Source organism: Leucopleurus acutus, assembly GCF_964270905.1.
Source record: "Leucopleurus acutus genome assembly, chromosome: 2".
Taxonomy (NCBI): domain Eukaryota; kingdom Metazoa; phylum Chordata; class Mammalia; order Artiodactyla; family Delphinidae; genus Leucopleurus; species Leucopleurus acutus.
Genome location: NC_139143.1, coordinates 77,819,675 through 77,831,814, shown reverse-complemented (window position 1 = coordinate 77,831,814; position 12,140 = coordinate 77,819,675). Strand labels below are relative to the sequence as shown.

Below are 12,140 nucleotides of genomic sequence, written 5' to 3'. Positions count from 1 at the left end.
CAGAGGGATGATGAACAGCAAGGAGGTGCTTATGGCCAGTGGGTTCCAATGAATAAAAAATTTTAATGGATTAAAAAATTCCATTTCAGCCATCAAGATGAATTTTATAAATATGAGGTTGAAGATGAGTGATGCCAAATACATGAGTGATAATTGAGGGATGTAGAGAAGCAGAAAGACTGAGAAATGGATATTGTGACATTCTAGAGGCGCAGGACAGTTGAATTCTGAAATCAGAAGTGAGATTTCATTGAGGGAGGCTGATCTAGACAGAGGCCTGAACCCAAAAGGAGATAATGACAAATTCATCAGGGAATTTCTTTTATAAATGAACCCTGAGATTAAGACCAAAGAACTGAGATCAAGGGAAGACTCCCATGTACCAACAGGACCTAGAAAGGGAGAGGTCCATGTGCCAGAATTGGGAAGGGCAGGTAGGAGTCAGCGAGCAGCCTGGAGCTGGCATTTAGAGTCTGAAATCGCTTCTTTGGTGGAAAGGTCAGTGATAATCTCAGGTGAACACTGATTTTTCTCTGTCACTGGGTGAAACGTTATGCAGTGGGAAGCAGAGACACAACAGCCTCTCTGTCAAAAACAGACAATCTGTAATCTGCATGGGAAACACACAATGCATCCTGAGTCCCCAATAGAAATCTTGCTTCTTTCCTTTTGATCCTTGTCAGAATTACTGCACAGGTTCCTAAGGAAGGGAAGACCTCCCTTTTTCTCCCTCCATCATCCTCTGCAATGTGGCTCCTGTCACACACCCTTTAAGGAAATTGCTCTTTCAAAGGTCACCGATGAAACTTTTATTGCTAAATCCAGCATCCTTTCTACTTAGATCTCTCTGATGCATTTAATACCACTGGACACTGCCTCCTGGAAACTTACATTAACTTGGTTTCCATGACACTATACACACCATCCTTCCCTCTACCAAACATTACTTTTTGTCTTTCTCCCTGACTCTTCCCTTGCTTCCAACCCTAGGAACCCAAATGTTCCCTCACATCAGTACTTGGTTCCTTGACCTTTGCTCTCTTCTCCCTTCCACTGAAAGAGATAATCTTTTTCTGTTTCATCATCACTTATACGTTGATTCCTCTGAAACCTCTATTTCTAATCTCAAGTGGCACTCACATATTTCAAGTTCTCCACTGGCCTGTTCTACGTGTAGGTCATACTATCATTTCAAATTTAGCATTTTAGAAACCAAACTTATCATCTACCCTCCACCTCCTCCAGATGAACGCCCTCTCAATTGTTTTATCTGCACAAATAACACCATATTTTTCCAAATCATATGCAACCAGAAGTTTAAAATATGGGACCAAATTAGAGTTTACTCTATGTATCTTTTTTTTTTTAATCTCAGATTTGCCCTTTTTCTTTTACCATAAGACTCTGCCATCAGTCTAAGATTATTTACCTTTGATTTTATTCAACCACCCATCAGGATGATTATCAGTTACTCTTGCTGTCTCCATTGCCTCTTTCCATCTACTACAAGTAAATGCTCTTAAATTTCCTTACAGCCAACAGAACATATGGCAAATAATTCTTTATTAGCACCAAAATCCTCTTCTCTTCTCTGACCCCATGTTCTTTTCTCCTTCAATCTCTTCCTATCCAGGCTCTCCCAGTGGTTACTGTGACTTTGTCTTCCATAAATACCCCAGGCCTTAGAAGGAATCTTTCAAGTATTCTTTAATCCCTCAGGTAATCTTCAGTTAGGTCTCGCATCTCTGCCTCCTTCCAGATCTGAGTGTATGCCACGCCCTCTTTGCGGCAGTGCCCTCTCCTCCCATCCTCTCTGAAGGCACACTTTACTGCATGCCAGCTGATGTCACCAGGACAATGCTACTTGAGGCACATGGGTGACCCTGCTTCTATTCAACACTTGCCATCTTTCCTCCCCTATCCTCAGTCTTTCCAGAGCCACCCAGACAGGAACCAACACCTCTCACCTGAATTTTCACTGGCAGGAAGGTACCCAGGAACCTCTCAGCAAGCACAGGGGTTGGCTCACCTTGAGAACTCAACTCAGTTATACAGACCCAGGATTCATTTTCCTATATTCTGACATCAGAACCTTCCTTCCTGCAACAGAAAGAATCCACAGTTTCCACTTTGGCTGCTACTGAAGCTCAGGCTAGTTTCCTCCAAGGCGTAAGAAACATATTTGAGAGAAGGAAACTAAAGAACAGAATCAGGCCCCACCTCCCCTCCCTTCTTCCCATTCTACTCTGAAACCTACTTTCCAACCCAGCTGGTCTCTTCACAGTGGCTGAACATATATTTTCACATCCAGCTATAAACTTTGGCACTGGATCCTATCAGTCATATACACTTATCATCCCCCAGGCCAGCTCCATAGCCTCATCTCCCATTAGAGAAGATGCTCTTCTACACTGATCTCCAAACCATCTTTGGTGGACAGAATGATACTTTAGTAATTTTTGATAAAAACTAGAAGCAGTTGCTGGACTCTATATTCTCTAAATTTTATGGCATTCATTAATTAACATATGGGAAAGGGAAGAGCCTAGTACCTGGGTTCCCAGTAAAGGTTATCTCCCAGCTCTTACTTACAGCAGATTTGCTTATATTACTCAATTGGATTCTACTTTCTGTTTACTACTGTTCTATGAAAAAGTCCCCACCCTGCTTGAATCATGTGATTCCACTAATATACACTGGGCTCCTTTCATGTGCAGAAATAATAGTTAAGTAAAACAGGTGATATAAAAAGGAATAAGACCTAATGCTCAGCCTTAATCAAGAGAGGATAAGAGATAAATACACTAATAGCTATAATATGAGAAAGACATGGTGATATCCATAAAAAGATTCAAAATGACAATAACCATCCAGCCATTTTTCCACACACTTTATGCATATTATAGTATCCCATTTATGCTCACAATAACACCGTGAGGTGGATAGTTTTATCTTTGTTTTGAAGAAAAGGAAAGCAAGGTTCAGAGAGGTTGAGCGGCTTTCACAATAGTCAACCATTAGTATTATGGGTTCCCCCCCATAATCTGGTCTCCGCTTACCCCTTTAAGATACAACTCTTAGCGTAGCAATTGGCTTCCCAATTATAACACTACAAAATAATTGTGAGATGTTATTATTAGTTATTTTCATTACTACGAAAACCATGGAGCAGAGTGTCTGGCATATCCTCAACAGATATTAAGTCCCTTCTCAGAGAAGCAAGGACCCCAAAGAAAATTTGCCTGCGTATGAGAAGTAAGGTAGGCTTTGTCCACAGATAACAGAATATGAAGCCAAAAGACAGCATCCAGTGGGGCTTCAGAATAACCGAGTAATTACTTTATTTACCTATTATTTATTTATTTATTTATAGCTGCATTGGGTCTTCGTTGCTGCACACAGGCTTTCTCTAAGTGCAGCGAGCAGGGGCTACCCTTCATTGTGGTACATGGGGTTGTCATTGTGGTGGCTTCTCTTGCTGCGGAGCACAGTCTCTAGGCACGTGGGCTTCAGTAGTTGTGGCACACGGTTTCTGTAGTTGTGGCTCACAGGCTCTAGAGCACAGGCTCAGTAGTTGTGGCACACGGGCTTAGCTGCTCCACAGCATGTGGGATCTTCCCGGACCAAGGCTCGAACCCATGTCCCCTGCCTTGGCAAGCAGATTCTTAACCACTCTGCCACCAGGGAAGTCTCCAAGTGATTACTTCTAACTCATACGTCCATTCACCCAGGATGGACAAAGAGGCAGCCACCAGACCCAGTAAAGTAGGTTGGAGCATTTAGCAACACGGCCCCAGGGCTGGGCTTACCAGAAAAGTCTATAAAGGACCTTGCCCTAATGAGAGGGCTTGAAGCTTTCTCTATGTTTTATATGGGAACTGTGGGGAGGTCTGAGGTTAAAGCAACAAGGTCTCCTTGAGTCTGGGATATGCCTTAGTTCAGACTCGAGTTGAGTGAGGATAAAAAAAAGAGATTTTCTCTTGTCCTCACTAGAAAGCAGCAATGTATAGTCATCTTTGGAGAGTAACATGGAGATTTTCTAGGCCTTCATGGTACTTCCTCTATCTAAAAAGAACAGGTATCCAAGAACATTCGAAGAACATAAGGAAAACTGAAACATAACCTGACTCACCTTTAATCCTTACCTTGATGTGACTAAATAGCTGATTAACTTATAAACTAAACTCCATTTGTGCTCCAGAATTGTCCACTTAGGTTTTGTCTGGCTGTGGCCATTCTTCTGTGAGTTCAATATGGGAGATGCAAAGCGGTTCCACCATACGTTGGGGCAGTGGTCAAGGTACACACATCATGTCACATACAACCACAGGATACAAAGCAAAACTAATCTAATGTTATTGATAAGTTACACTGAGGCCCATAGTCTACAAGGGGCTGATCCAACTGTGTCTGGAGCAAGGAGGCAAAGACAAATGTCAAGCATTTCATCCAGAGCTCTAGCTGCTACAGTAACTTCTCATTGTAACCTCATGGGGTTCTTGTGAGGAGTAGATGTGATGAGACATTCACAGCACCTACTCAGTACACGTTCTGGCACCAAGTAAGTGCTAAGTGTCAACTAAGACATAAAGGAAAATGAGAATTACCACCTAAAACTTCAAATCATCTGCCTTAAACTTCTTGGTATATTCCTACAAACAAAAAGAAACATTCATGCTCTATTTTCAGTCTCTGCTCCCAACCCTAAACCTTCCCTAACCAAACCCGTGTATGTCTCCTGCTAGTAGCAGAAATGGGATAAGTTCTTCCCATAGACACTGAGGGGCACCACATCTGACTTTTATATAAGTGCATTTTCACCAATAGTAACTAAACAAGGGCAACACACTAACATGGATTCAAAAGAACAAAAGATAGTGCCATGTGACATTCAACACATCTTTGTCTGAGTTGAGCTATTTTTCTCCAGGAGAAAAAGAAAGAACCAGGCCATGTGAGACCAAAGCTTGCCCAATATTCCCTGCATGATCCATTTGTAATGAGATCTCCCAGCTCATTTCTGGATTCTGACTCCACGCAGACCCACGGGATGCACAGTAAGTCTCTTGGCAAATGAACCCTGGAGACAAGAGCTAGACAACAGGAATTCTCCTCTGAGAGTCCCTTCCAAATCAGATTTAAAGGGGCAGCTCCTCGAAGGTCAGAGGTGCTCAGGGCGAATGTGTCACCCTGTGCTTCAAACAGAGTGCAGGGAACTGTAAGTGACCTAATAATGTAATAAGACTGACCTAGAACCTAATAAGGCTGAGTTTTGTAAGGTACCAAGATTCTATTATTTCTTCTCGCAAAAAAATGACAATCAGTTTTCTTGGCATTGCAGTGACGTCTTGTAAGTAAGTCATAATTGCCTGCTATGCTCTAAAACCAGAAAAGAGCACAGGCAGATTCTACAGACTCAAGAAGGTGGGGGAATTCCTTTGAGTATGAGAAGGCTTCTGTCCCAAAGAAAAGTCATCATTCTCTTGTTTATTCAAATAGTTCACATAATCACCATTTTCTTAAGAAGTCAACTCCTCCATTCCTGGATCCTTACACCTATTTTGTTTAATGAAAGGAAAAGAAAGGAAAGGACAGGATGGCAAGTTTGGCCAAAAGACAATGTCATTATTTTTTTAGCTGCACAACTCTTTTTAACACAAAATTATAATTATAGAGACTTCGACTACCTTGCATATTTTACTTTTTAAAACAGATTCTGTTTCTAGGCACAGATTTTGCTTATAAAGATGTAGATAATTTTAAGTACCCATGAGTTTTGTCATAATTTCTTCCCCTTGCAAATGGTATTTCCTTTATACCCTCAAATTATTTTTCCCCTCTATCTTATTTTTCTTTTTCCTCTAGTCAGAGTATCGGCTTCATGACTAAAATTTTGATGCATGGGCAGATTTCAGTATTCTTACTCCCCCACAGGGCTTTTGTCCTTCTGGAGTATTTAAATCATTTTGAAAGCTTCTTTCTATTCTATACTATGCTTTTGAGATTGTCTACTGGTGTGTCCCTCACACAGAAACACCCCGAGGGTTCAGGCACAGACAGGAACCAGATTTGGGTGGTAGAAGGGCTGCTGCTCCAGTGCCCAGCTGCAGTCACTTCTGGCTAGGGTGACTCAAAAGAGCAACCAGGGGGAAAAGAGGAGGCAGCCATCTGGTGCTAAAATCATCCTTAAGTTCATTGACACCCGTTCCAACTGCTGACAACTCATCCCAGCCAATCTCCACCAGTGGAACTGACCTGCCCGTTCCACACACTTCTTCGGCACCGTGGTGCTCTCTACAACCTATCCTCACCTCCCCTCCGAAGGTGAACACTGGGGTCTGTTCACCCAATGTCTTCCATGCAAGAATGGAAGACACCCCAGGAGGACTCACAATGCGATCTACTCCCACATCCCATACTTCCCCATCTCCTTCACTGGGGCCTGCCTCACCTCCAGGGTCAGTAACAGCCCTGTGTTGGTCATTTCAGCCACACAGTCCTTGACAGTAACAATTTTGGATTGCACTTCAAAAAGAGACAGGTTAGGGCTTCCCTGGTGACACAGTGGTTGAGAGTCCGCCTGCCGATGAAGTGGACACGGGTTCGTGCCCCGGTCCGGGAAGATCCCACATGCCGCGGAGCGGCTGGGCCCGTGAGCCATGGCCGCTGAGCCTGTGCGTCCGGAGCCTGTGCTCCGAAACGGGAGAGGCCACGACAGTGAGACGCCCACGTTCCGCAAAAAAAAAAAAAAAAAAGAAAAAAAAAGAAAAAAAAGAGACAGGTTAAAAAGTGAGATAGGAGGCAATTGCTCTTAATCTGTATTCTTAGTCTTTAATGCTAAAACATCCCTGGAGATGTGACAAGACGGAGTGAACCACACCCTAGAACTCCTGATGTGGACAGCAATGGTCGGGAGGAATACTTGGAAAAATATTCCAAGAGTGATGAGCGTGTGACACCTACTCTAGGAAGTACAGCTAACCACCAAAGTGCACTTTATGGAGGGTGAATCCCACTCACTACAGAGCTCTTTGTTTATTTTGGCTAAAGGGCATGTGGAAGCTTGGGCTGTGCCTGAGTTCCTCTGGAAGGAGAAATGATAGCTCCTCCTAGTGGCAGAACATCACCCTTCCCTCACCTACTACACAACTTGCCTCTAAATAACTACTAACACAGAAAGAACGCTGCTTTGAACATTTGCATTGAACATTTGCATTATGTGCTCCCACGTGTCTTGAGCTGGCCTTCTTTTTGCATTTTTTCCCTCAAGTTCTAAGAATATCCTGCCTTAAGATAGTCGTTCATTGTCTGTTCAATCCAATTCAAATGTTCACCACAGGCAATAAACTTATTTCTCACCCCTCTTTTTCTCCTGGGCTTATGTACCTGGGCCACATTCCCTGGTCATCAGCCATCCTGTTTATAACTTTACAATTTATTCAAGGAAAGTAACTTTATTTTTACCTGAGGTATACTTATAGCAAATCCAGCTGATTCGGGGTGAAAGCTGTACTTTTCAGGCCCTAAAGACACCAGGGATTTTCTTCCTCCTCCTGACTCAGTTCAGCTTTTCTTCTTCTTCCCTACTCCAAATATGTCTATGGCTTTCCTGGCTTAATACTTTCTTAACCATTTTTTGTAACTCACTGCAATAGGCTCATCAGGAAAGGGGAAAGGCACATACGATCTGCTGTTCTCATCAATGACATGTTAAAAGTTCTTTTTTGTTTCCTCCCTGTAACCAGGCTTTCCAGCCCAAGACTCTACTGAAACTGGCCAGTACCTCACCAGTGACCTCCTTCTTCCTCGATCTAATATCTGTTCTCAGTTGTCATCTTCCTTGACTTCTCTAAACTATCTATGAGCTATACATTTATGCTCAAAATTAAAATAAGGGCCATAATCCTCATAATCTCACCATATATTATAGGTGAGATTCCTATAATCTCACCCCCACCTGAAGATAACGGTCAACCCGTGATAATATCAGCTGTATATTCTTTCAGACTTTTTGCATATATAAATATATGCATTCACACACACAGACACTTTTAACCATATGGCAACCCACCGTGTTATTGTTCTTTATATAGCTTTTCTGTTGCTCTTATTTAATGCATTCCACACATCTGTATATGGAAGTACATTAGAGTAGCATTGTTCAACACAACTTTCACCAAGGAAGGAAATGTTTGATATTCTTGCTGCCCAACAGAGTAGCCACTATTCATGTGTTGCTTTTGGGCACTTGAAATGTGGCTACTGAGACTGATGAACTGAATTTTTCCTTTAATTTTAAGTAGCCACAGTTCTACAGCTCTACCTCATCCTTCCTAAAAAGCTGCTTAGAGTTGCACTGACACTCTTTCACCTCTACCTATCCAATTGGTATCTTGGCAGCCTCTTAACATAAATTACTTTAATTAGTGGCACACTCATTTCTACTTTAAATGTCTACCTTCTTATTTCCCACAATGGTACTTTCCAGAATATCCACAACATTTTCTAGATTGTGTTTCCCAGATTCCTAGGAATCTAGATTCACTAAGAATCTAGAATGTTTTCTAGATTGCTACTGTAAGTTTCCTAGATTTGACAAAATCCTCCAGCCTGCTAGTGTTATCTTGTTCTTTGCAGAAAATTGTTCAAACCACCATATGATATGTGGTGGCGATCCCAGAGTCCCTCACCAAACTTCCAGGAAATATTGTGTGTGCTTGCAAGGGGGAAGATAGGACAAGAGAGGCCCTGTACTTCTTCCAATCATTACTAGCAAGAAGTTTTCTTCCTCCCTCTGGATTTTACCTCTTGCATATGGTACCCTTTTTCTGCACTGCCATCACCCAACTCTCTCCACTTTTCCACATACCACTAGCTCAAGATTGTACATATGACAGCTGTAAATGAAAGTTTGGGGCTCTTGGGGGGTTTTACATCACAATATAGTTTAGCAAACAATTTAAAGTCAATTATTACACCTCTTTTATTTTTAAAATTCCCTCTGCCTAAAAGAAATCGGTTCTTTCTTTCATTAAAGGTTCAGCCTTCTGACATGTTGCTGGTCCTCCTCTCTTTTCCAACAATTTCCCCCTTTTCTCCTTATTTTACTCACACCTAAACCCTCAAATCCCTGTTAATACTTTTACAACAAAGCAACTTTGCCAACGGTTTGTCTCATCTAGACCATCCTGGCTGAGCCCCCAATACCTCAACTTCACTCCCACTAACGTGTCCCTAAAGACCAGCTCTCCTGAGATTAATTCTGCTCCCTGTACACTGTTCCCAGAAGTTTTTCCTAAGTGGCACCAGTGATTTTAATTCAGTAAGTCTAACTCTTTCGTCTCCATTTTGTTGTGCCAGCTTCTCGTACTTTCCCTAGAAGATAAACAAAGGCAAAGCTGGGATGGTGGAGGCTCAGGTGCCCTGCAGCTTACATGTCATTAAAAGAAACAACCTTCCATCCACGCTCTACAAAAACAACAACATATTCAGGATAAGAACTTGAAAGGATATGTGAAGTAGTCTCACATATTGGTCATTCCCTAGAGGCTTAAGAAAAGATTAAGGAGACAGTAAAAATTGAATAAAGGGAGGAAGCTAAAGTAGCCATAGAGCTATGCCAGCACCCTCCTGATTATACAGTGAGGAAATAGACTCGTGTGTGTGTGCGTGCATGTGGGTGTGTGTGTGTGTGTGTGCGCGTGTGTGTGTGTGTCCCCACACTTCTCTCTCTATCCCTGTTTTAGAGGCCACGATGGGAATTTCTCCATGTTGACTCCCTGCATTGCTTTCAGGCACTGAAACTGAAGAATGCAGAGAAAAAACCTCACAGAAGTGACAGAGTTCATTTTCCTAGGATTCTCCAGATTCCATGAACACCAGATCACCCTCTCTGCAGTTTTTCTCATCCTGTATACATTAACCCTGGCTGGCAATGCCATCATCGTGACCATTATCCACATTGATTGTCACCTCCACATGCCCATATACTTCTTCCTGAGCATCTTGGCCAGTTCAGAGACTGTGTACACATTGGTCACCATTCCACGGATGCTCTCCGGCCTCATAGCCCAGAACCAGCCAATCTCCTTGGCAGGCTGTACCACTCAAGTGTTCTTCTTTGTTACCTTAGCCATCAACAACTGCTTTCTGCTCACAGTGATGGGATATGACCACCATGTGGCCATCTGTAACCCCCTGAGATATACACTCATCATGAGCAAGAGGGTGTGTGTCCAGCTGATGTGTGGAGCCTTCAGCACTGGCCTGGCCATGGCAGCTGTCCAGGTGACATCCATATTTACCTTACCATTTTGTCACAGAGTGGTTGGTCATTTCTTCTGTGACATCCTCCCTGTCATAAAACTCTCCCGGATTGATACCACTGTCAATGAGATCATCAATTTTGTTGTCAGTTTATCAGTGATCCTGGTTCCCATGGGCCTGGTCTTCATCTCCTACGTTCTTATCATCTCCACCATCCTCAATACCGCCTCAGCCAAGGGCCAGAAGAAGGCCTTTGCCATATGTGCCTCCCACCTCACCATGGTCATGGTCCACTACAGCTGTGCCTCCACTGACTACCTCAAGCCTAAGTCAGAAAATTCTGTAGAACAAGACCTCCTTCTCTCAGTGACCTACACCATCATCACTCCCCTTCTGAACTGTGTTGTTTACAGTCTGAGGAACAAGAAGGTCAAGGATTCCCTACACAGAGCTGTGGGCAGAAACATTTCTTAATCCACTAACCCTTTTTATAAAGAGCAGTATGTGTTCTCATTGCATCCAACCTCACAAGTCTGTCCTGTGCAGTCTATCCTGTAATGAGATGTGCACAACTTGCTTCAGCACCCTTATTACAAAAATCATCATCTTTGTCTCCACATATTTCAAACTTTTGTCCAGGCATTTTCAACTGGGTATTTAAGAGGTGAGGAAGGTGGGCATGATTTTTTAAAAAGCATACCAGATTTCCAGGGTAAGGCAGGGGACTTCTTAAAAGCATATTAAATGTGGTCATTTTATGTTTGAAAAAAATTTTTTAAATCTCTATTACTTTCAAAATACAACCTACAGAAAATAAAACTGGATAAAATCTTCCCAGCAGGATAATAGTAAACAGTAAGGAAGAAAATTATACCAGAACCTTTGGGAAAGGTGAGATGCATGTTATTTTTTTTAATTAAGAAAGTTGGAAATCACTGGTTTAGCCCTTGAAATTTCAGCCTTTATTATTTGGTTTACCCTAGAGGCTTTGCTTCCATCCAATATGGTCTTCAGAATGCTGACCAAGGCTGTAAATGGTGAACAGCTCTTGTCTCTCTGTGCTAATCCAGTTCTCTCTGGCTGCTGGTTCTCTCCATGGAGTCAGCTTCTCTCTAGTCATTATGAAGAATAACAAGTTGTTCAAAAAAGAGCTCTACCCTATTTGGAGTGAGAATCATAAAGGTATTCTTCATTGGCACACACCACGGCACTTCCTGGATAACACCAAAAAGAAAAAATAGAACAAAACCAACAGCACCAGCAGTCAGAAGTAGTTCAGAGATTTGTTTAATCACTCAATTCACCAAAAAAGGCTAAAAAGAAAATAATCTCTACTTCTACTAGTGTCTCTTTAAGGAAACCATGTTTTTCCCCAGGGCTTCCCGGGAGTTTTTCTGGTTTCATGCCACTGGTACCTACCTGCTATACTGTTGCCTTGGGTGGTGCTAGGGGGAGTCAAAGGCTCTTTTGTCCGTGCATCTTTCTACTAAAGTATTTTGTGTTAAAAACGTTTCTCTGCTCATCCCTTAATGTTCTTTGTCTTCTTACTGAAGGGAGTGATTTCCTTTCCCTCTACTGAGAAGGGGTAGGTAACATCCAAGGAGTTCATCTAGAGTACGATCTAGCTTTACAGACTTTTGAGATCCTAGGTGGGAAGACCATACTTCTTTCAAGGTCTGGTCATCTCTTTCTAGTTTCTGTCCAGTGTCTTTGAAATTTCTGCAGCATAAGAAGCAAGGCTTCCTACAGAAGCTTTTGAGAGGTCAAGAGCTCGGTCTGAGAGTCCTGGACTTGTCATAGGTCTTCCCTGACATTGCTCTCAGGATCAGTCCACCCTGCAGCCATCCCCCCCCCACACTCATAGACGACATCCC

General features: G+C 42.5%; 1 protein-coding gene across 2 annotated transcripts in view; it reads left to right on the top strand.

Annotated features, from left to right (window-relative positions):
• LOC309957775 (putative olfactory receptor 10J6) overlaps window positions 1-10,740 on the top strand; it is a gene marked incomplete at both ends in the record, with an annotated part of 134,383 nt that extends 123,643 nt beyond the window's left edge. Inside the window, 2 exons of one of the 2 annotated variants that reach the window (XM_082833216.1) lie at window positions 4,992-5,057; window positions 9,795-10,740. In XM_082833216.1, the coding sequence (XP_082689342.1) occupies window positions 9,811-10,740 (930 nt within the window). Of the gene's footprint in view, window positions 1-4,991; window positions 5,058-9,794 lie in introns of those variants that run through there. The other variant, XM_082833217.1, reaches the window with a different exon arrangement.
• Between the last annotated feature and the right edge of the window lie 1,400 nt (window positions 10,741-12,140).